This window comes from Hyla sarda, chromosome 1 (genome assembly GCF_029499605.1).
Source record: "Hyla sarda isolate aHylSar1 chromosome 1, aHylSar1.hap1, whole genome shotgun sequence".
NCBI classification, from domain to species: domain Eukaryota; kingdom Metazoa; phylum Chordata; class Amphibia; order Anura; family Hylidae; genus Hyla; species Hyla sarda.
In genome coordinates this window covers 264,712,166-264,738,004 of record NC_079189.1, presented here as the reverse complement: position 1 = coordinate 264,738,004, position 25,839 = coordinate 264,712,166, and the positions used below count along the sequence as shown (strand labels likewise).

The following is a 25,839-nucleotide window of genomic DNA, read 5'->3' as shown; positions in this document are numbered from 1 at the left end:
AAACCTTGGTAATAGCGACCACAATATAGTTACTTTTGATTTAAAATGTAGAAAACAAAGACAGGCGGGGAAGGCAAAAACATATAACTTTAAAAAGGCAAACTTCCCTGGGCTGAGGGCTGCACTACAGGACATAGACTGGGGGGAGGTGTTCTCAAATACTGATACAGAAGGTAAATGGGACATCTTTAAATCAACTCTAAATAACTATACAGCTAAATATATACCAAAGGGGAACAAATATAAACAATTAAAACTAAATCCTACATGGCTGACAAATGATGTTAAAAGAGCAATAAACAACAAAAAAAATAGCCTTCAAAAAATACAAATCTGATGTTTCAGCTATAACATTTAAACAGTACAAAGAGCTTAATAAAATCTGTAAAAATGTAATAAAAACAGCAAAAATTAAAAATGAGAGACAGGTGGCCAAAGAAAGCAAAACTAATCCTAAATATTTTTTTAGACATATAAATGCAAAAAAAACAAGGACAGAGCATGTAGGACCCCTTAATAATGATAATGGGGAGGTTGTCACAGGCGATAAAGAGAAAGCGGAGCTACTGAATGGGTTCTTTAGTTCTGTATATACTATGGAAGAAGGAGCTGACATTGGACAGGTCAGTGCTGGTAACACATCATGTAATGTACTGAACTGGCTGGTAATGTACTGAACTGTAGAGATGGTACAAGGTAAGTTAAGTAATATAAATGTAAGCAAATCTCCAGGGCCAGATGGATTGCACCCAAGAGTTCTTAGAGAGGTAAGTTCAGTAATATCTGTACCCCTGTTCATGATATTTAGAGATTCTCTGGTGTCTGGTATTGTGCCAAGGGACTGGCACAAGGCGAATGTGGTGCCAATCTTCAAAAAGGGCTCTAGGTCTTCCCCAGGAAACTATAGACCGGTAAGTTTAACGTGCATTGTAGGTAAATTGTTTGAAGGACTTATAAGGGATTACATACAGGAATACATAGGGGATAATTGTATTATAAGTGATAACCATCATGGGTTTACTAAGGATGGAAGTTGTCAAACCAATCTAATTTGCTTTTATGAAGAGGTGAGTAGAAGCCTTGACAGAGGAATGGCTGTGGATATTGTGTTTCTGGATTTTGCTAAAGCATTTGATACTGTCCCTCATAGACGTCTGACAGGTAAGTTAAGGTCTTTGGGTTTGGAAATTTTAGTTTGTAACTGGATTGAACACTGGCTCATGGATTGTACCCAGAGAGTGGTGGTCAATGATTCGTACTCTGATTGGTCCCCGGTAATTAGTGGTGTACCCCAAGGTTCTGTACTGGGACCGCTGTTGTTTAATTTATGTATCAATGATATAGAGGATGGCATTAACAGCTCTGTTTCTATCTTTGCAGATGACACCAAGCTTTGTAGCACGGTACAGTCTATAGAGGATGTGTGTAGGTTACAAGATGACTTGGATAGACTAAGTGTCTGGGCATCCACTTGGCAAATGAGGTTCAATGTGGATAAATGTAAAGTTATGCATCTGGGTACTAATAACCTGCATGCGTCGTATGTCTTAGGGGGGATTAAACTGGCAGAGTCACTGGTAGAGAAGGATCTGGGTGTACTTGTAGACCACAGACTACAGAATAGCATGCAATGTCAGGCTGCTGCTTCCAAAGCCAGCAGGATATTGTCATGTATCAAAAGAGGCATGGACTCAAGGGACAAGGACATAATACTCCCCCTTTATAAAGCATTGGTACGGCCTCACCTGGAATATGCTGTTCAGTTTTAGTCACCTGTCCATAAAAGGGACACTGTGGAGCTGGAAAGGGTGCAGAGACGCGCGACTAAACTAATATGGGGCATGGAACATCTTAGCTATGAGGAGCGATTAAAGGAGTTACAATTGTTTAGTCTTGAGAAGAGACATTTAAGGTGGGATATGATAAACGTATATAAGTATATTAATGGCCCATACAAAAAATATGGAGAAAAACTGTTCCAGGACGAGGGGGCACTCCCAAAAGACGAGGGGGCACTCCCTCCGTCTGGAGAAGAAAAAGTTTAGTCTCAAGGGGCGACACGCCTTCTTTATCATGAGAACTGTGAACTTATGGAACAGTCTACCACAGGAACTGGTCACAGCAGGAAAAATGAACAGCTTTAAAACAGGATTAGATACATTCCTGGAACAAAATAACATTAATGCTTATGAAGAAATATAAAATCCCATCCCTTCCCCAATATCGCACCACACCCCTACCCTTCAATTCCCTGGTTGAACTTGATGGACATATGTCTTTTTTCGACCGTACTAACTATGTAACATGGTTTAATTGCAAAATGTCCCAAAATGCTTCATAGATACATCAATTCAATCTGAGGAATATAATGTTAAGTGAGTAAGTAATGATACTGTTACAAAAATGCACATAGCTCAAAATCAGTATTAAGGCCATAGGGAACCATCGAATTTTAATTAAAGATCCACTTCCCTTCAGCTCGGTACATGGCTGCTATATTGTCCCCCCCCCCTCTCCAATGTTTCTTAATACACTCTATCCCGAAAAACTGGGAATTGGAAAAGGAGGCATTGTGCTTTTCTAGATAATGTTTAGACAAAGGGTGTCCCATAAATTTTCTGCCTATGTTATAAATATGTTCCCCAATCCTTTTGGATAACATAGGTTTTGTCCTTCCCACGTAGATTTTGTCGCAGATGCATATAATTACGTAGATGACCCCTTTGGATTTGCAATTAATATGTGTCTTAATCGACTGGATAAACGAGCCATCCCTATTTTTTATTTCCAAAACTGGTTTTCCTTTTTTGTAATTTTACATCCCTTGCAACCATGGCAAAGGGTAAAAACCAGGTTTCCGAAGAAATGTGGCTAGATCCTTCTTTTCATCATTCTTAATTGTTGGTGCTACCCGGTTACCTATATTCGTTGGTTTGCGAAAAGTCAACAGTGGTTTTTGTGGGAGTAATTCCCCTATAGTCCGATCTCCTTGTAGTATGTTCCAGTATTTCTGTTCCAGTATATCTCCTTTTTAAAATAAATCTCTGACTTGTATAGGTGGTAATTATAGGAATTTCATTACATCCAGATCCTCATTTTTATTTTCCTTATTAATCAAAAGGTATTCTCGCTCCAGATATTGGATTTGTTTTGCTGTTTTCTCCAACTTCTCCTTCTTGTATCCCTTCTCAACGAATTTATTCAGTAAATCTTGGGCCTCTCTCATGTATTCATCCACTTCTGTGCAATTCCTACGGAGTTGGATAAACTGACTTTTAGGTATATTATTGAGCCATATAGGTAATTGGCAACTACTTAGGTCCTTAGGTCAATGTAGCTATTACTATCGGTGATTTTCCTAAATGTTTTTGTAAAAATTTGGTGCTCTTTAATAAATATAGTGATATCTAAAAAGTGGATCTCCGTTCGACTGACAGTGGGCGTAAGAGACAAATAAAAATCATTTTTACTTAAATCAGTTAAAAATGTATAAAGCTCACATTCAGACCCTTTCCAAATAAAATTTATATAATCAATAAAACGATACCAGAGGACCAAGTTTGACGCCAGTCCAGTCCTTGGGAGGATAGTTTGTTCCTCCCAGTACCCCATGTACAGGTTCGAATACCCTGGCGCAAACTTGATCCCCTTAGCGGTACCCCACTTTTGTAAATAAAAATCTCCTTCACACAAAAAATAATTATGATTTAATACAAAACCAATGCTCTTTCCGATAAACTGAATCTTATCCAAGGGTAATGTTGCATCTTTTTGCATAAAGTGCTCAGCTGCCAGTTGTCCGTTTTGGTGTTCAATAATCGTATATAACAATGTCACATCTAGTGTCCCTAAGATGTAGTCCGGTCAGGTTGCTATGTAATACTCTTCAGAACCTGAAGGACATGTTTAGTGTCCTTCAGCTATGCTGGTAACTGGACCACGTGTTTTTACAATTGTGTGTCCACGTACTTTGAAAAATTAGATGTGAAACAATTAATCCCGGAAATAATCGGGCATCCTGGTGGGTTTGTGGTGGACTTGTGGATTTATGAAATATGATAAAACACAGCTAATTGCGGATTTCTTATATTAATATATTTTATTTACAAAAGTGCCGCTCGTACCGCTGTGGGGACCAAGCTTGCGCCAGGGCATTCGAACCGGTACATGGGGTAATGGGAGGAACAAACTATCCTACCAAGGACTGGACTGGCGTCAAACTTGGTCCTCTGGTATCGTTTTATCGAGGATATCATTTTTATTTGGAAAGAGTATGAATGTGAGCTTAATAAATGTTTAACTGATTTAAATAAAAATGATTTTTATTTGTCTTTTACGCCCACTGTCAGTCGAACGGAGATTCACTTTTTAGATATCACTATATTTATTAAAGAGCACCAAATTTTTACAAAAAACATTTAGGAAAATCACCGATAGTAATAGCTGCATTGACCTAAGTAGTTGCCATTTACCTATATGGCTCAATAATATACCTTATTTATCGGGGTATACCACGCACCGGCCTATAACACGCACCCTCATTTTACCAAGGATATTTGGGTAAAAAAAGTTTACCCAAATATCCATGGTAAAATGAGGGTGCGTGTGTGCGCGTGTATACCCCGATACACCCCCAGGAAAGGCAGGGGGAGAGAGGCCCTTGCTGCCCGCTTCTCTCCCCCTGCCTTTCCTGGGGTCTAGAGCCCTGCTGCCTGCCCTTCTCTCCCCCTGGCTATCGGCGCTGCTGCCCGTTCTGTCCCCCTGACTATGGGTACCAGCGCCCCATTGCCGGCGCCGATAGCCAGGGGGAGAGAAGCGGGGCCGACAGCCAGGGGGAGAGAAGGGGCAGCGGCACCCATTGCCGGCGCCGCTGCCCCGTTGTCTAACACCATCTCCGGTGGCATAATTACCTGTTGCCGGGGTCAGGTCCGCGCTGCTGCAGGCCTCCGGCGTGCGTCCCTTGCGTCGTTGCTATGCGCTGCACGGTGCGGCGCATGACGTCAGTGCGCCGCGCCGTGCATAGCAACGACGCAGGGGACGCACGCCGGAGGCCTGCAGCAGCGCGGACCCGACCCAGGTAATTATGCCACCGGAGATGGGGGGAGGCAACGGGGCAGCGGCGCCGGCAATGGGTGCCGCTGCCCCTTCTCTCCCCCTGGCTGTCGGCGCCGCTTCTCTCCCCCTGGCTATCGGCGCCGGCAATGGGGCGCCGGTACCGAAAGTCAGGGGGACAGAACGGGCAGCGGCGCCAATAGCCAGGGGGAGAGAAGGGCCGGCAGCAGGGCTCTAGACCCCAGGAAAGGCAGGGGGAGAGAAGCGGGCAGCAACGGCCTCTCTCCTCCTGCCTTTCCTGGGGGTGTATCGGCGTATAACACGCACATAGACTTTAGGCTAAAAATTTTAGCCTAAAAAGTGCGTGTTATACGCTGATAAATACGGTACCTAAAAGTCAGTTTATCCGACTCTGTAGGAATTGCACAGAAGTGGATGAATACATGAGAGAGTCCAAAGATTTACAGAATAAATTTGTTGAGAAGGGATACAAGAAGGAGAAGTTGGAGAAAACAGCAAAACAAATCCAACGTCTGGAGCGAGAATACCTTTTGATTAATAAGGAAAATAAAAATGAGGATCTGGATGTATGGAAATTCCTATAATTACCACCTATTCAAGTCAGAGTTTTATATTAAAAAGGAGATATACTGGAACAGAAATACTGGAACATACTACAAGGAGATCGGACTATAGGGGAATTACTCCCACAAAAACCACTGTTGACTTTTCGCAAACCAACGACTATAGGTAACCGGGTAGCATCAACAATTAAGAATGATGAAAAGAAGGATCTAGCCACATTTCTTCGGAAACCTGGTTTCTACCCGTGCCATGGTTGCAAGGGATGTAAAATTACAAAAAAGGAAACCAGTTTTGGAAATAAAAAATAGGGATGGCTCGTTTATCCAGTCGATTAAGACACATATTAATTGCAAATCCAAAGGGGTCATCTACGTAATTATATGCATCTGCGACAAAATCTACGTGGGAAGGACAAAACCTATGTTATCCAAAAGGATTGGGGAAAATATTTATAACATAGGCAGAAAATTTATGGGACACCCTTTGTCTAAACATTATCTAGAAAAGCACAATGCCTCCTTTTCCAATTCCCAGTTTTTCGGGATAGAGTGTATTAAGAAACATTGGAGAGGGGGGGGGGGACTATATTGCAGCCATGTTCCGAGCTGAAGGGAAGTGGATCTTCAATTAAAATTCGATGGTTCCCTATGGCCTTTATACTGATTTTGAGCTATTTGCATTTTTGTAACAGTATCATTACTTACTCACTTAACATTTGTGGCAGTGTGGCAAGGAAAGGGTGTATTTCCCTTGCTATCTCTGCAGAATGCTCCACCTGTGGCCTGATTAATGAGGTATCAGGAAGGGAAAGTGTGTGTTTAAAAGGAAAAGGAACAGAATAGTTGGGGCTCTTCCTAGGAGACAGCATGTGGGCTGTAGGGAAGAGACAGAGGCTGCTGAGGAGTACACAGCCCGAGCTGAGTGGCTCAAAGAGAGTGACATGAATTGTGAGTAAAAGGTTGCAGGGGACATATGTTTAACCGGCTGAGGGTAGCTCAGCGGTTGTTAGTCAGGACAAGCTGATCTGTGTAGTCAGTGACCAGACGGTCTAGGATTTTGTTTGTTCCTGCTTTTTGTTTATTTCTTTCCCTGCAACCTGTGTAATAAAACTGGCAAGGTGCCAGATTTGCATTAGAACCGTTTGCTTGCTGGTTTATTGAGAAGAAACGCATCCTGTGGCGTGGTCCAGGACGATCCCCGAGCTAATCCCCAAGGAGGAATCCTTACACATTATATTCCTCAGATTGAATTGATGTATCTATGAAGCATTTTGGGACATTTTGCAATTAAACCATGTTCACATGATGCGTTTTTAAAGGTGCGGTAGTACTGCGTTTTTTTTAGTGTCAAACTGTCACGATGCCGGCTGGCAGGTAGTGGATCCTCTGTGCCAGAGAGGGATGGCGAGGACCGCGCTAGTGGACCGGTTCTAAGCCACTACAGGTTTTCACCAGAGCCCGCCGCAAGGCGGGATGGTCTTGCTGCGGCGGTAGTGACCAGGTCGTATCCACTAGCAACGGCTCACCTCTCCGACTGCTGAAGATAGGCGAGGTACAAGGGAGTAGGCAGAAGCAAAGCAAGGGATTGCAAGGGAGGAGACCAGATATAGCCAGGGAGCAGATGGGAGCCAATTAAGCTAATTGGGCCAGGCACCAATCATTAGTGCACTGGCCCTTTAAGTCTCAGGGAGCTGGCGCGCGCGCGCCCTAGAGAGCGGAGTCGCGCGCGCCAGCACATGACAGCAGGGGACGGGAACGGGTAAGTGACCTGGGATGCGATTCGCGAGCGGGCGCGTCCCGCTGTGCGAATCGCATCCCCAACGGCCATGACAGAGCAGCGCTCCCGGTCAGCGGGACTGACCGGGGAGCTGCAGGGAGAAAGACGCCGTGAGCGCTCCGGGGAGGAGCGGGGGCCCGGAGCGCTAGGCGTAACAGTACCCCCCCCCTTAGGTCTCCCCTTCTCTTTGTCCGGTAACTGCCTCCCCTGGGATGAGGGCACCGGGAAAGGATGGAGGGATTCCTCAACGGCAGGCAGAACAGCAGGAGTAGGAATGGGGAGAGAGGGCAGAGGGCGAGACCTGGCACGGGGCAGTGTGACACCAGGACGAGGGCCATGAGGGGACACAGAGGCTTGCCTGATGGGACTGGGAGGGGGGGAGAGGCATTTCCTGTGGCAGGCAGAGTCCTTAATGACCTTAGGGGGACCGGATACAGGAGGAACCACAGGGTCACGGCAGGGAGTACTGGGAACCGGTTGAAGGCAGTCCTTGGAACAAGAGGGACCCCAACTCTTGATCTCCCCAGTGGACCAATCCAGGGTTGGGGAATGGTGTTGAAGCCAGGGTAGTCCAAGGAGAACTTCAGAAGTGCAATTAGGAAGGACAAAAAATACAATTTCCTCGTGATGAGGTCCGATGCACATTAGGAGGGGCTCCGTGCGGTAACGCACGGTGCAATCCAACCTGGCTCCGTTGACCGCGGAAATGTGGAGTGGCTTGACAAGACGGGTCACCGGAATGCGGAATTTATTCACTAAGGACTCCCGAATAAAATTCCCAGAAGCTCCAGAGTCCAGGCAGGCCACGGCTGAGAGGGGAGAGCTGGCAGAAGTAGAAATCCGAACAGGCACCGTGAGACGTGGAGAAGCCGACTTAGCATCAAGAGACGCCACACCCACGAGAGCTGGGTGCGAGCGTGCGTTTCCCAGACGTGGAGGACGGATTGGGCAATCCACCAAAAAATGTTCAGTACTGGCACAGTACAGACAAAGATTCTCTTCCTTACGGCGATTCCTCTCTTCCAGGGTCAGGCGAGACCGATCCACTTGCATGGCCTCCTCGGCGGGAGGCCTAGGCGCAGATTGCAGTGGAGACTGTGGGAGAGGTGTCCAGAGATCTAAGTCTTTTTCCTGGCGGAGCTCTTGATGCCTCTCAGAAAAACGCATGTCAATGCGAGTGGCTAGATGAATGAGTTCATGCAGGTTAGCAGGAGTCTCTCGTGCGGCCAGAACATCTTTAATGTTGCTGGATAGGCCTTTTTTAAAGGTCGCGCAGAGAGCCTCATTATTCCAGGATAGTTCAGAAGCAAGAGTACGGAATTGTATGGCGTACTCGCCAACGGAGGAATTACCCTGGACCAGGTTCAGCAGGGCAGTCTCAGCAGAAGAGGCTCGGGCAGGTTCCTCAAAGACACTTCGAATTTCCGAGAAGAAGGAGTGTACAGAGGCAGTGACGGGGTCATTGCGGTCCCAGAGCGGTGTGGCCCATGACAGGGCTTTTCCAGACAGAAGGCTGACTACGAAAGCCACCTTAGACCTTTCAGTAGGAAACTGGTCCGACATCATCTCCAAGTGCAGGGAACATTGCGAAAGAAAGCCACGGCAAAACTTAGAGTCCCCATTAAATTTGTCCGGCAAGGACAGGCGGAGGCTAGGAGTGGCCACTCGCTGCGGAAGGGGTGCAGGAGCTGGCGGAGGAGATGGTTGTTGCTGCTGTAGCTGTGACTGTACTTGCTGTAGTTGTGACTGGAGTTGCTGTGTCATGGTGGTCAAGTACGACAGCTGGTGATCTTGTTGGGCGATCTGATGAGCTTGCTGGGCGACCAGCGTAGGGAGGTCAGCGACAACTGGCAGAGGAACTTCAGCGGGATCCATGGCCGGATCTACTGTCACGATGCCGGCTGGCAGGTAGTGGATCCTCTGTGCCAGAGAGGGATGGCGAGGACCGCGCTAGTGGACCGGTTCTAAGCCACTACAGGTTTTCACCAGAGCCCGCCGCAAAGCGGGATGGTCTTGCTGCGGCGGTAGTGACCAGGTCGTATCCACTAGCAACGGCTCACCTCTCTGACTGCTGAAGATAGGCGAGGTACAAGGGAGTAGGCAGAAGCAAAGTCCGACGTAGCAGAAGGTCGGGGGCAGGCGGCAAGGTTCGTAGTCAGGGGAGATAGCAGAAGTTCTGGTACACAGGCTTTAAACATACAAAACGCTTTCACTAGGCACAAGGGCAACAAGATCCGGCAAGGGAGTGCAAGGGAGGAGACCAGATATAGCCAGGGAGCAGATGGGAGCCAATTAAGCTAATTGGGCCAGGCACCAATCATTAGTGCACTGGCCCTTTAAGTCTCAGGGAGCTGGCGCGCGCGCCCTAGAGAGCGGAGCCGCGCGCGCCAGCACATGACAGCAGGGGACGGGAACGGGTAAGTGACCTGGGATGCGATTCGCGAGCGGGCGCGTCCCGCTGTGCGAATCGCATCCCCAACGGCCATGACAGAGCAGCGCTCCCGGTCAGCGGGACTGACCGGGGAGCTGCAGGGAGAAAGACGCCGTGAGCGCTCCGGGGAGGAGCGGGGGCCCGGAGCGCTAGGCGTAACACAAACAATCAATTTTATTGTAATAGGCAAAAAGGTAGCAATACCAAAGTAAAGCAAAAGTATCGGGACGCAGCCCGAATCAACAAAAAGGTAAAATCAAATGAATAAAAGGGAATAGGAGAATAAACAAGTCCATGGGTCAGACATGTGTGGATAAAAACAGACAGCAGGGTAATAAAACAGAACGGGTGTTGTCAGTGATTACGTTAGAGACAAAGTATGGCGAATCTCCGGGCAATAGGAGGATGATATCCAAGGAGACCAGACCCTCTCGTAGGAGGCCATTATGTCGGCGCGAACCGCGTTAATTTTTTCAAAGATCAGAATATTATTAACTCTATCAATCACTCTATCAATAGACAGGACTGGGCTTTTCCAGCATGTTGCTATATGGATCCGCGCAGCCAGCAGTATGAATTGCGCTAGTCTAAATTGGCTGTTGGGCATCCTGCGCGGCCGTCTGCTAAGGAGGCAAAAAGCAGGTTGGAGGGGACAGCGAAAAGAGAGAACAGAACGAAGAATAGAAAGAACAGATGTCCAGAAAGTTCTGGCGAGAGGACAGGTCCACCACATATGAAGCATGGTTCCCCTATCTGCGCAACCTCTAAAACATAAGGGAGAGGCACAGGGGAAGATGGAATGTATTCTCGTGGGAACATAATACGTCCTATGTAATATTTTCAGTGACATCTCAGTAAGGGACACTTGCCAGCTCCCTCTACTCAAGGTATCGCAGCACTCCCTCCATTCTTCCAGAGACAGTTCCATATGGAAGTCAGCCTCCCATTGGATCATGAACGACAGTTTAGTGTCGGGTGGGGGAGAATTTAGTATACCATATATTATGGCTAGAAGTCCTCGTCTAGAAGGACTATATTGCATAAGACGTTCAAACCTAGTCAACTGTGGTATGGTGCGTGCAGGGAAATTAGAGTGTAGGAATGAAAAGATCTGGTGCATTCGGAAGAGTTCTGAGGGTGGGGGGCGAAATTGTAGAGCAAACACTTCCTTTGTCATCAGAACCCCTCGAGTATGGAATTGATGAGCAGTAATCAGGGACTGTGAAGTCCACCAACGGAATGAGGAATGAGCAAGACCGGGTGGAAAAAAAGGGTTACAGAGGAAGGGCAGGAGGGGAGGAGGGCAAGATTGTAGGTGAAAGCGAAAGCGGACCAGTCGCCAAAGGGAAAGGGAATGAAGAGTGAGAAGAGCAGAGTAAGGGACGTATTTAGTGACAGGTTGAGTAGACCACATTAGGGAAGAGAAGGAAGTGGGGAGAGATGAGAGAGGATTCGAGGTGAACCCAGATGGGGGTATCGCCATCCGTCAGGAACCAGGCCATCTGTCCTAGTCTGGCAGCATAATAGTATTTTTGGAAGTTGGGGACGGACATACCACCTAAACGCTTATGAAGGTACATTACGTGCTATGCGGGGGGTCCTGGATTTCCATATAAATCTAAAGACATCGGACTGAAGGGACCTGAGATCCGCAGTCGAGACCGGAACTGGAAGAGTGCGAAACAGGTATAGTAGTTTAGGCAGAATCACCATTTTAACCGTGTTTATTCTTCCGATCCATGATAAGTATGGCCTGTCCCAAGTGCGGATATCATGTCGAATAGATTTGTATAGGGGCGGGTAGTTCGCACCATAGAGGGAAGCAACCGCCGGGGTTATACGAACACCTAGATAGGACAGGGCAGGCATTGGAGGGGGAAAGTTAAAGTTAAGGGAAATCAACTTTTGTGTATGGAGGGGAACATGTATATAGAGTGTTTCAGACTTAGATGGACTGATCCGGAGGCCCGAGCAAGACGAGAAGTCTGTGAGTAGGCGAAACAGGTTAGGTAAAGATTATAGGGGGTGTGTCAGGGATAGAAGGAGGTCATCGGCAAACAAACAAAGTTTATGGATGGAGTCCTTAATCGTGACCCCCAGTACAGTGGGGGAGGCTCGTAGGGATCTCGCCAGGGGCTCCATCGCCAGGGCGAAGAGAGCAGGGGACAACGGGCATCCCTGGCGAGTGCCCCTCTTAATAATAATCGGGGAAGGGGAAGAGGTAGGGAGTTTGAGAAAAGCCGTAGGATTGGAATACAGCAGGTGCAGAAGGTGTACAAACGGCCCAGTGAACCCCATTTTAGAGAGGACCCCCCAAAGGTATGGCCAGAGAACTGAGTCGAAGGCCTTTTCTATGTCTAAGGCCAATAGCATAACAGGAGTAGAAGTGGAGGAAGCCCAGTGTACTACCCCTAGCACCTTTCTAATATTGTCCGCCGCCTGTCTCCCCGGTATAAAGCCCACTTGGTCAGTGTGAATAACACGGGGCAATATAGTGTTCAGTCTGCGTGCCAGGATAGACGTTAATATCTTCGTATCCAGATTAATTAAGGAGATTGGGCGGTAATTTGAGACCAGGGATGGGTCCTTCTGGGGTTTGGGGATCACCGTTATAAGGGCATCTAAGTATTCAGGGGGTAAAGAGGGAGCCTTAAAGAGGTTATTATAAAGGTTAACTAGGTGGGGAACTAGAATAGGGGAGAATTTCTTATAGTACATTGCAGACAGGCCATCTGGGCCAGGGGCTTTTCCCAATTTCAGGGACGCGATTGTATCTGATACATCTTCGTGTGAAATTGGAGAATTAAGGAGATCCCTCTCGGGGTCAGTGAGAGAGGGGAGGGAGGTAGAGTCAAGAAAAGAGTTCAGACTGGGAGTAAAGGTAGGCGACTGGTCAGGGATAGAATAAAGTCTAGAGTAGTAAGAGTGAAAAGTCTGGTAAATCTTGTCGGGGTGGGAAGACCGGGAACCAGGGTGCAACTGAATGGTGTGAACATAATTAAGCCGTTGTTTGCTGCGGAGCATATTGGCAAGCAACCTATCCGGCTTATTGGCATAGCGGTAGTATGTGGCCTTAGTCCACCTAAGCGCTTTTTCCACTCCGGTGGACAGGACAGCATCCAGGCGCAACCTGGTATCCCGGATAGCATTGTGGAGATAAAGAGAGGGGGCACGCTGGTGAGCCAGGGTGAGTCGAGAAAGCTTGTTGTGTAGCGTATGTTGAAGGTGGGAGCGACCTCTTTTCATGTATGAGGCTAGCGATATGAGCCGTCCCCTAATGAAGGCCTTGTGGGCAGACCATACCCAGATCGGGTTTGAATTCGGAGTAGCATTGGTGGAGAAGTAAGATGTGAGATCTGCTGTAAGAGAACGTTTAACTGTCTGGTTAGTCAGCATAGACTCGTTAAGTCTCCAGGTAAAAGGTGTGGTAGGACCACCTATAAGATCCAGCTCTACACATACCATCTCATGGTCAGACCAGGGAGAGGCAATGTGTCTCGCGTACAGGAGGCACGGTAGAGTAGAGGTGTTGAGAAGTAGCCAGTCTATGCGAGTGTAATTTTTCTGGGAGGATGAATAGTAAGAATACCCCCTCGACTGACCATTGTGCTCCCTCCATGCATCCGCAAGTTGAAGTGAATGGTAGGCCGAGACCAACCTTTTCTGCAACGCTCTAGATCTACCTAAGGGACTAGGGGAGGACCTATCCAAGACGCCATCGTAGACAAAATTAAAATCACCCGCCCACACCAGAACATCATAAGAGTATGATAGGAGTAAAGAGCAGAGAGAAAGAAAGAATGAAATAGGAGAAGAGTTAGGAGCATAAGAGTTAAGTAGACAGATCTGCTTACCATACAGGGTGCCCAACAGCAAGACATACCTGCCTTCGGAGTCTGTATGAACGCGGGTCACCTCGAATGGCAACGTATTTTTCAAACAAATCAGTACCCCCCTGCTTTTGGAGACAAAAGAGGAGACATATAACCGGGAGTACTGGGAATGGAGGAAGCTAGGGCAGGAGGACTGGGAGAAGTGAGTCTCCTGAATGCAAATTATATCAGGGCGGTAGCATCTATAATCAATGAAAGCTTTCCTCCGTTTGGGGGGGGAATTAAATCCCCTGACATTATGGGAAATTATCTTACACATAAGACGGAAGACCAGGCAATGCGGAGACGGGACAAACACGCAAAGACAGAACAACCATAGAACACATGGACCCACTGACTAACAAAAATGAACAACATCAAACCACAAACAAAACATTGAGCAAACAGAAAAAGGTCAAACTGGAAAGCGAAGCCGTATAATATAGCGGCTCCGCTTACTTCCATCTCTTGAAGCAAACGAAGGACACATCAGTCCAGTCACACCAGCCCTTCTAGGATCGGTGGTTTCAGGGTGCCAGGTGAGAGGGGGTCACTGGCAACGGTGAGTCAACCTTCCGGGGCCATCCCCAGGCATCGCTGTGATTTACGCTGGGCCGAGGGAACACTGGTCCAGGACTTGGAGGGTCGGGGGCCCCTTCGAGGCAAGTCGGTCGCAGGAGGCTGTTCTGGGGCAGTTACTGCGTTTTTTTTTACATAGAAGCTGCTGGTTTAACCCAAGGAATATGACCTAAATCATATTTTTTACTAATAAAGAATACCCTGGACATTGTATATGAAAATAGGCATTCTATGTAGATGGAAGCATGACCGCCTATAAATAGCCCTGAGCCCAAAGTACCAACGATCTTTGAGAAAGGAAAGCAGACTTTCCGAAATACGTCGATCCTAGATACCTTTTTGGCCCTAGGCCTTTGCAGTAAGTGACGTCACTGTAGCAAATTACGGGCCTCGGCTCAGTGTCGTTAGACCACGGCAGCCAGCCGGTGAGACACCTCCGGCCGGAGAAGCTCACCCGGCGTTCGGCTCCTGGTCGTTATCCAGGACCCCAATCCACCACCGGAACATCAACCTACCCCCGGAGGGATGAGGGAAGAACTCAACAGAAACCATTCAGCAGGTACTCATTTGGGAGTTTCGGTCTGCTCTACCGTCATCGTGTGGGAGTGCGTGGGCAGCATTGTACAAGCGTTATTTATGGACAATAGTACTTTTACAGGCATCTGTATCTAACTTAGGATATATACAGATATATAAATAACCATAAGCACAACATTTATCAGATACAATCATTGTGCCTCTATGCTAGCAATTTGGATTACTAATACATAGTAACAGTTTATCAGTAACTAGATAACCCACGGCATACGTTTTTCTTTTTAGTGAATGCCGATTCTTATATGGCGCATACGAAACCTGTTCCACAAAATCCGAGTAAGTCTTTATTCAAAGTATTTACCCTTAATAACGCCGATACACACTTGTTTATCTGTTAAAAGTTGGTATAATTTCGGAGTGGAAAGTCAGTGATCCACCCAGTTGTATCGTAGCTGCTTACACTACCATCATTGCGCCGGTGCTATAAACCCTATTTAGTAGTTTGAACTGCTAATATTCAAGTGCTGCTGTTTTTAAGTGCATTGGAGAGATATTGCAGGTGACTGACTTGGAGTTTTCAACTGCAACATCTGTGTTTCTGCTGTTTCAAAAAAAAGTGTTGCAAAATCTGTGTTTCTGCTGAGCACTGCTTGAGAACAGGTAAGGAATTTGTTCAGTTGTTTGGTATTGTGTGTTTGCTAATAAGCCTAGCTCATTAAGGTGTTACATTTGTTTTTGGGGGAGGAGCTTGTTTTTACTTTTTTTTGTAAGAGACGAGGCAAGTGCTCTCTATCACCCAAAGTGCAAGAAAAAGTGCAAACGTGTCATACTAAAAAACATGCACAAAGGATGCGGTCTATCCCTAAGCCCTTCTCCAACTGGAGAGAGGCCCCCAACAAACCTACCCTTCATCTCCAGGCCAAAAGGCACCTGCAAGGATCCAGGTTCGATGCCCCTTTTTGCCAAAACTACTAAGATGCCGAAAATGCACCTGGCTACAACCTAGGCATTAACCAAGGTATCAGCCGAGTAGACGTATACTGAAGGTATCTTGACCAAAGCCAAGATGCCCAGGGGTTGCAGGGAGGTGAGGAACCTAATGGCCACTCACACCTCCCCTAGACCGCCAGGAGGGACACCCAGAAGGGCTACCACATCCTGACAATCCTGTGTACAAACAAAAACACGCAACGTAGCACGGTGACATACAAAAATAATAATTAAGTGAATGAGTGCAGATATACTGCCCGGTCATCCAGGATCGATAAAAATGACCCTGATCCTATCCAGAAGGCCGGGATACCAAGGGTGAGTGCCAAAGGTGAAGAGTATATGGTGCAGTGCGTTCACTCAGTGAGTTATAACATCCAGTGAGTTTCAGCACCTTAGGGTCACCACTCCCCGAGGCACAGAAGTGCCTCAGCTCTACACCCCCCAACCTCATGGCGAGACCTGGAGGACATAGGTGACATCAGGACAGCTGTTGAGCTGGTTACGTGGCACCTGCCCCCTACCATGCAGCACCCATGCCTACCAGCTCCATACTGGAGTTGTATGGCCAACCAGTATGAAACTGATAAGAACAGATACTACACTTGATCTTAGCCAAAAGGCTGAGAAGTGACAGTTGTTGTTGGGGAGGAGCTTGTGAGTGAGTGTGTGTATATATATAAGCTCTGACTCATTAGCTGGCCTGATTCAGTAGCTGCCATATTCATAGTGCTGTTGTTTCTAAGTGCATTGGAAAGATATTGCAGGAGACTGACTTGGAGATTTCAACTGCAACATCTGTGTTTCTGCTGACCACTGCTTGAGAACAGGTAAGGAATTTGTTCAGTTGTTTGGTATTGTGTGTTTGATAATGAGCCTAGCTTATTAAGGTGTTACATTTGTTGTTGGGGGAGAAGCTTGTGAGTGAGTGAGTGTATATCTATAAGCTCTGACTCATTAGGTGGCCTAATTCATTAGCTGCTATATTCAAGTGCTGCTGTTTCTAAGTGTATTGGAGAGATATTGCAGGAGACTGAATTGGAGATTTCAACTGCAACATCTGTAATTCTGCTGACCACTGCTTGAGAACAGGTAAGGAATTTGTTCAGGTGTTTGCTATTATGTGTTTGCTAATGAGCCTAGCTCATTAAGGTGTTACATTTATTGTTGGGGAAGGAACTTGTGAGTGTGTGTAAATATAAGCTCTGACTCATTAGCTGGCCTAATTCATTAGCTGCTATATTTAAGTGCTGCTGTTTCTAAGTGCATTGGAGAGATATTGCAGGAGACTGACTTGGAGTTTTCAACTGAAAAATCTGTATTTCTGCTTACCACTGCTTGAGAACAGGTAAGGAATTTGTTCAGGTTTTTGGTATTGTTTGCTTGCTAATGAGCCTAGCTCATTAAGATGTTTATTTGTTGTTGGGGAGGAGCTTGTGAATGAGTGTTTGTATATATATAGGCTCTGACTCATTAGCTGGCCTAATTCATTAGCTGCTATATTCAAGTGTTGCTGTTTCTAAGTGCATTGGAGAGATATTGCAGGAGACTAACTTGGAGTTTTCAACTGCAACATCTGTGTTTCTGCTGACCACTGCTTGAGAACAGGTAAGGAATTTGTTCAGGTTTTTGGTATTGTTTGCTTGCTAATGAGCCTAGCTCATTAAGATGTTTATTTGTTGTTGGGGAGGAGCTTGTGAATGAGTGTTTGTATATATAGGCTCTGACTCATTAGCTGGCCTAATTCATTAGCTGCTATATTCAAGTGTTGCTGTTTCTAAGTGCATTGGAGAGATATTGCAGGAGACTAACTTGGAGTTTTCAATTGCAACATCTGTGTTTCTGCTGACCACTGCTTGAGAACAGGTAAGGAATTTGTTCAGGTGTTTGGTATTGTGTGTTTGCTAATGAGGCTAGCTCATTAACCTGTTCAGGACACAGGGCGTACTTGTACGTCCTGACACCCTGGTACTTAAAGGGGTACTCCCACCCTAGACATCTTATCCCCTATCCAATTGGGGGCGGAGTCCTGACGTCACAGACTTCCTTTCCCGTAGTTGCGACTCAGACCCTCCAGCGCTTCCGCACAAACAGGTGGGTGCCGCATGCAATACCGCGGGGGTCCCCAGCGGCGGGACCCCCGAGATCAGACATCTTATCCCCTATCCTTTGGATAGGGGATAAGATGTCTAGGGTGGCAGTACCCCTTTAAGGACCCAGGACGTACCTGTATGCCTGTGGGAATTGTGGTCCCCACCGCGCAGGGCCTGGATCGGACCGGGGTGACTGCTAATATCGATCCGCAGGTACCCTGCGCAAATGCCCAGGGGGGGGATCATTACACCCCCCCCCATGTCGGCGATCGCGGCAAATCGCAAGTGAATTCACACGTGCGATTTGCGCAATCCTGGCTCATTATGGGTCTATGGTGACCCCGTGACCCGGAATATACCGGAATATAAGGGGGATCGCAGTTGTTCAAGACACCCACGATCCCCCTGAAGGGATTGGAGTGAGATGGCAGGGGTGCCGCCTCTCCTATCTCTGCTATTGGTCGTATAGCCGGGACAACCAATAGCAGATCAGGGGGGGGTTACTTTTTGTTTCCCCGTTCTGCCCACCCACAATAGGCGGGGCAGGACGGGGAAACCGACAGGGACCTGTGCAGAAGGTCACTTACCGATCTGCGGAGGCTGCGGGCGACGGTGATCGGTGGGCGGCGATGTCGTGCGGCTGGCTCCCTGGATCCTACGGAAGCCGGTGAGTAGCCTAGCAACATCTGGAGGGCTACAGTCTGAGACCACTATACAGTGGTCTCTAAACTATAGCCCTCCAGATGTTGCAAAACTACGACTACCAGAATGCCCAGACAGCTGTTTGGGCATGCTGGGAGTTGTAGTTTTGCAACCGCTGGAGGTCTATAATTTAGAGACCACTGCACAGTGATCTCCAAACTGTAGCCCTCTAGATCTTGCAAAACTACAACTCCTAGCCAGTGGCGTTGCTAGGGTTGGTGTCACCCGGTGCGGTAGAAAAGGGTGTCACCCCCATACCTACCCCCTCCCCCCAGTAAGTTTTTAGCCTGTTGTGACAGACACCACTGTTGTAGCGCATTGTGAGAAATTCCAGTATAATAATCAGATATACCAGTTGCCACAGAATAGGAAAGTGTTAAAGAAGTTTTCACCATTTAAATATACAGCTCCCAGAATTACTTAAAGGGATACTCCCCTGGAAAACATTTATTTTTAGATCAACTGGTGCCAGAAAGTTAAACAGATTTTTAAATTACTTCTATTTAAAATCTTAATCCTTACAGTATTTATAAGCTGCTGTATGCTCCACAGGAAGTTGTGTAGTTCTTTCCAGTCTGACCACAGTGTTATTTGCTGACACCTCAATATCAGGAACTGTCCAGAGCAGGATAGGTTTGCTATAGGGATTTGCTCCTACTATGGACAGTTCTTGACATGGACAGAGGTGTCAGCACAGAGCACTGTGGTCAAGAAAAGAAATTAAAAAGGAAAATAACTTCCTGTGAATCTCTTATACAGCAGATAATAAGTGCTGGAAGGATTAAGATTTTTAAATAGAAGTAATTTACAAATCTGTTTAACTTTGTAGCACCAGTTGATAAAAAAAAAATGTTTTCCAGTAGAGTACCCTTTGAGCAGTGCTGAGGTTATGCTGAGAGTTGTAGTTTCACTGACCTAACTGTAGAACTGACAAGCGACTACAGCTCTGATAGGACATAGTGAGGAGAATGCACAATGATATCAGTGACTACAGGTGACGTCTTCTCTATAGTGAGGAGAATACACAATGATATCAGTGACTACAGGTGACGTTTTCTCTATAGTGAGAAGAATACACAATGATATCAATGACTACAGGTGACGTCTTCTCTATAGTGAGGAGAATACACAATGATATCAGTGACTACAGGTAACGTCTTCTCTATAGTGAGAATACACAATGATATCAGTGACTACAAGTGACATCTTCTCTATAGTGAGGAGAATACACAATGATATCAGTGACTACAGGTGACGTCTTCTCTATAGTGAGGAGAATACACAATGATATCAGTGACTACAGGTGATGTCTTCTCTATAGTGAGGAGAATACACAATGATATCAGTGACTGCAGGTGACGTCTTCTCTATAGTGAGGAGAATACACAATGATATCAGTGACTACAGGTGACGTCTTCTCTATAGTGAGGAGAATACACAATGATATCATTGACTACAGGTGACGTCTTCTCTATAGTGAGGAGAATACACAATGATATCAGTGACTACAGGTGACGTCTTCTCTATAGCAGGGATGTGAAATTTCTATCGCCAGACGCCCGGGACTAGCAGTTTTGGGCGCCGGGCAGGTGAATTTGTCCGGCCCTTAGCCCGGCTTTGGGAAAGCAGGGCCGGACCTGACAAGTGCGGCGGCGGCGGCGATCTGCAGTCTGCATGGAGCGGGCACCAGACTCCTGCCCGCTCCATACTCTGCAGCCTGTGTAAGCCGAAGCAGAGCAGGGGAGATGAGAAGCTGTGTATGTCTCCTCTCCCCTGCTCTGCAGACGTGCGGGGGGAGATGAGGGGGCGTGGCTTCTTGCTCCCCGTGCAGACCTGCGTCCTTTGCCTTCACTCCCCCCAGCTGTAGCTTCGGAGAGCTGAGGGGAAGAGGCGCGTCTGCACGGGGAGATGCTTGCGACGCTCTGCAGTATGTATGGAGCAGGCTCAGGATTCCTGCCCGCTCCATACTCTGCAGACCCCCGGCTGTTCTCAGTAGCCGGGGGCCGCCGCTAATAGCCAGCATGCGGCGATCGCCGCGGCTGGCTATTAACCCTTTAGATCGCCGCTGTCAAAGCTGACAGCGGCGTCTAAAGGGAAATGTGAATGCTCCCTGGTGGGCTAGTGGGGTGGATCGCCCCCCCCCCCCCCCCGCAGCGCGATCGCAGGGGGGCGATCCACTATGGAGGTAGCCGGAGGACTTACCTCTGCTTCCTCCAGTCCCAGCTCTGTCATTGATAGATCCTGGCTGGACCAGGCTCTATCAATGGATCACAGAGCACACAGATTAATAGAGTTCAATAGAATCTATTCATCTGTCTGAGGAATCTAATGATTCCTCCTATAAGTGTAATAAAGTGTAAAGAAATAAATTAAAAAAGTTTTAATAAAAGTTTGAAAGACACACATTAACCTAGTTGTCTTCAAACTGTGCCCCTCCAGATGTTACAAAACTACAATTCCCAGCATGCCAGGACAGCCGTTGGCTGCGGAGTGTCTTGGTGTCACCCCATTAGGTTGGTGTCACCCGGTGCGGGCCGCACCCCCCGCACCCGGGTGGCAACGCCACTGCTCCTAGCATGCCCACACAGCAGTTTGCTGCCTGTGCATGCTGGGATTTGTAGTTTTGCAACATCTGGAGGACCACAGTTTGGAGATCACTGTGCACTGGTCTCTAAGCTCTAGCCCTTCAGATGTTGCAAAACTGCAAATCCCAGCATGCCCAAACAGAAAACAGCTGTCTCGGCATGCTGGGAGTTGTAGTTTCGTACCGCCAGCTGTTACATAACTACATCTCCCAGCATGTACTGATCGCCGAAGGGCATGCTGGGAGTTTTAGTTTTGCAACAGCTGGAGACACACTGGTTGGAAAACACTGAGTTAGGTAACAGAACCTAACTGAAGGTTTTCCAACCAGTGTGCCTCCAGCTGTTGCAAAAGTACAACTCCCAGCATGCACGGTCTGTCAGTATATGCTGGGAGTTGTAATTTTGAAACAGCTGGAGGTCTGCTCCCCCCCATGTGAGGTTTACAGTAAGTTTCCGGTTTGAGCTGTGGCAAATTTTTCGCTGCTGCGCAAACTCCTAGCGGGAAACTCACCGTAACCTGCCAGTGCGAATGTACACTAAAAACACTACACTACACTAACACATAATAAAGCTTAAAACACTACATATACACCCTCTTACACTTTCCCCCCAATAAAATTGAAAAACGTATTGTATGGCAGTGTTTCCAAAACGGAGCCTCCAGCTGTTGCAAAACAACAACTCAAAGCATTTCCGGACAGCCACTGACTGTCCAGACATGCTGGGAGTTTAGCAACAGCTGGAGGCACCCTGTTTGGGAATCACTGGCGTAGAATACCCCTATGTCCACCCCTATGCAATCCCTATGCAGTCCTCAAATGCCCATGGCGCTCTCTCGCTTCAGACCCTGTCATACTTCAAGGAAACAGTTTAGGGCCACATATGGGGTATCTCCGTACTCGGGAGAAATGGCAATACAACTTTTGGGGGGCTTTTTCTCCTTTTACCCCTTATGAAAAGGAAAAGTTGGGGGCTACAATTAAATTTTTTACACTAACATGCTGGTGTTGCCCCATACTTTTTGTTTTCACAAGTGGTAAAAGCAAAAAAAGACCCCCAAAATTAGTAACACAATTTCTCCTGAGTACGGAAATACCCCATATGTGGGCGTAAAATGCTCTGCGGACACGCAACAAGGCTCAGGAGTGAGAGTGCACAATGTACATTTTAGGCCTAAATTGGTGATTTGCACAGGGGTGGCTGATTTTACAGCAGTTCTGACATAAACGCAAAAAAAAAAAAAATACCCACATGTGACCCCATTTTGGAAACTACACCCCTCATGTAACGTAACAAGGGGTATAGTGAGCCCTAACACCCCACAGGTGTTTGACGAATTTTCATTAAAGTTGGATGGGAAAACGAAAATATAAAAGTTTTTTTCTCACTAAAATGCTGGTGTTACCCTAAATTTTTCATTTTCGCAAGGGAAAATAGGAAAAAAGCCCCCCAAATTTGTAACCCCATTTCTTCTGAGTAAGAACATACCACATATGTGGATGTAAAGTGCTCTGCGGGCCAACTACAATGCTCAGAAGAGGAGGAGCGCCATTGGGATTTTCAAGAGAACATTTGTCCGGAATTGAAGGCCACGTGTGTTTACAAAGCCCCCATAGTGCCAGATCATTGGACCCCTCCCACATGTGACCCCATTTTGGAAACTACACCCCTCATGTAATGTAATAAGGGGTACAGTGAGCATTTACCCCCCACAGGTGTCTGACAGATTTTTGGAACAGTGGTCCGTGAAAATGAAAAATTAAATATTTCATTTGCGCAGCCCACTGGTCCAAAGATCTGTCAAATGCCAGTGGGGTGTAAATACTCACTGCACCCCTTATTAAATTCTGTGACGGGTGTAGTTTGCAAAATGGGGTCACATGTGGGTGGTCCACTGTTCTGGCACCACCGGGGACTTTGTAAATGCACATGGCCCCCGATTTCAATTCCAAATAAATTCTCACTCTAAAAGCTCAATGGCGCTCCTTCTCTTCTGAGCATTGTAGTTCACCAGCAGAGCACTTGACATCCACACATGGGGTATTTCCATACTCAGAAGAAATGGGGTTACAAATCTTGGGGGGCATTTTGTCCTATTATCCCTTGTAAAGAGTTTAAATTTGAGGGAAAGCTAGCATTTTAGTTGTAAAAAAATCATTTACACATCAAACGAAAAGTCGTCAAACACCTGTGGGGTGTTAAGGCTCACTGGACCCCTTGTTACGTGCCTTGAGGGGTGTAGTTTTCAAAATAGTATACAACGTGTTTTTTTTTTTTTTGCTGTCCTGGCACCATAGGGGCTTCCTAAATGTGACATGCCCCCCAAAAACTATTTCAGAAAAACTCACTCTCCAAAATCCCACTGTCGCTCCTTCCCTTCTGAGCCCTCTACTGCGCCCGCCGAACACTTGACATACACATATGAGGTATTTTCTTACTCGAGTGAAATTGGGTTACACATTTTAGGAAGATTTCTCTCCTTTTACCCCTTGTAAAAATTCAATAAATGGGTCTACAAGAACATGCCAGTGTAAAAAATGAAGATTTTGAATTTTCTCCTTCAATTTGCTGCTATTCCTGTGAAACACCTAAAGGGTTACCAAAACCTTTTGAATGTCATTTTGAATACTTTGAGGGGGTGCAGTTTTTATAATTGGGTCATTTATGGGGTATTCCTAATATGAAAGCCCTTCAAATCCACTCCAAAACTGAACTGGTCCCTGAAACATTTCGATTTTGAAAATTTTTGAAAAATTGGAAAATTGCTGCTATACTTTGAAGCCCTCTGATGTTTTCCAAAAGTAAAAATATGTCAACTTTATGATGCAAACATAAAGAAGACATGTTGTATATGTGAATCAATATATAATTTATTTGTAATTTTCATTTTCCTTTTTAGCAGAGAGCTTCAAAGTAAAAAAAAAAATTCAAAATTAAAAAATTTTTCATCAAATTTTGGAATTGACAACATGTTACCACTAACATAAAGTAGAATATGTCACGAAAAAACAAATCTTGGAGTCAGAATGAAAGGTAGAATCATCCCAGAGTTATTAATGCTTAAAGTGAAAGTGGTCAGCTGTGCAAAAAATGGCCGGGCCCTACAGTGAAAATTGGCTGGGTCCTTAAGGGGTTAATAATAATACAAATAATACAAGATTTGGCAGTCAAATTGGATTGCGCAATATTCTGCAAACCTAGTTTTCTCAAAAATTGCTGGTCGTAAAAATTTGAAAATTAGCACACATGTTCGTGATCACTTTTTGTACCACATTTCATCACAAAATTTGGCTGCCCTATTGGATTGTGCAATATTCTGCATACATATTTTTATTTTAAATTACAGGTTGAAATGTGAAAATTAGCAGACATGTCCATGATCACCTTCTGGGGGTCACAGCAATCATGTGCAATAACCCAGCTGTGCCCCTTCGGCCACCTGTATTGCTGCTTGCAGTTATATTTTAATTAATTTAGTTAATATTTTAATTTTAAAAAAATGTCCATGTTGGTAAAAATAATGCAGAAATAACTCTTTATTGAAATGTGTTTTTTAATGTAAGGCTGTGATTTATTAATTTATTAATAATGATGAAACACATCTGTTTGCCGTAAACGTATACATTTTACATTTAGGAAAAACAAACATACTAAAATATCAGGATGATCACATTGCTGTGACTTTTGGCTCATCGTTTTCTTTTTTATCCCACTTGCCCATGGCTTTCATGTTTCCTTCATGTTCTTTTAGCTTGTTTTCAAATCCTTCTTCATCAAGTCCATCATTGTCATAGACATTCATTTGAGCTCTAGAAATGGTATACAACAATTGTTGTTTAAAAAGGACCAATGGACATGAGAAATGTAATTAATATTATACATATATATTTAGTGGTGTTGCTAGGATTGATGTCAGCCGGTGCTGTAGAAAAGGGTGTCACCTCATACCACCAAAGTAATTTTTCTGCCTGTTGTTACAGACGCCAGTGGTATAGCGCCTTGCAAAATTTTAATTGGCAAGTAAAGGGAAAGCACTAAAGATGTTTTTACCATGTAAAGCTACAGCTCCCAGTATGACCTAATTATAAGTAATGGTATGTTGGGAATTATTGTTTCACTCATCATTACTGCAAAACTTACAAGTGACTACAGCTCTGATGGGACATAGTAAGGCAGAATACAAAATGATATAAGTTCACACAAGGTAAAAAGAAATGCATGCTGCAACTCCCCCCATCTGGCGTGAAATATTCTCTTTATTCAGTAACTTGTGTACAAAAACTTTTTAAAACACTCTTGACACGAACAACAGACGCTGGGAGGTGAGAGGTGACGGCAGGGAAGCTTCTTTTGACCAGATAAAGCTTCTTTTGAAGAGAAACAGGCTGTCATCCCCTCCCAGCATCTTTTGTTCTGTTCGTGTCAAGAGTGTTTTAAAAAGTTTTTGTACACAGGCTACCGAATAAAGGTCATTTTTCACGCCAGATGGGTGAGTTGCAGCATGCATTTCTTTCTACCTTGTGTGAATAGTTATATTTCGAAGTTCTTGCCGCACGCTAGCACCACCCTGACGCGATTGAACTGTTGTTGAGGAAGTTAACCATTATCAGTACCGGCTGTGCTCAGGGTCCTTACCT

At 45.9% G+C, this 25,839-nt stretch overlaps 1 protein-coding gene and 1 pseudogene across 2 annotated transcripts in view; both read right to left on the bottom strand.

The window, feature by feature from the left end:
• Nucleotides 1-16,318: 16,318 nt before the first annotated feature.
• Nucleotides 16,319-16,457, bottom strand: LOC130343073 (U2 spliceosomal RNA; annotated as a pseudogene).
• An 8,250-nt stretch (nt 16,458-24,707) lies between these two features.
• LOC130368252 (small integral membrane protein 44-like) overlaps nt 24,708-25,839 on the bottom strand; it is a 170,168-nt gene continuing 169,036 nt past the window's right edge. Inside the window, exon 4 of one of the 2 annotated variants that reach the window (XM_056571591.1) lies at nt 24,708-25,011. In XM_056571591.1, coding sequence (XP_056427566.1) covers nt 24,870-25,011 — 142 coding nt within the window. In that variant the 3' untranslated portion in view covers nt 24,708-24,869. The remainder of the gene's footprint in view (nt 25,012-25,839) is intronic. The other variant, XM_056571612.1, reaches the window with a different exon arrangement.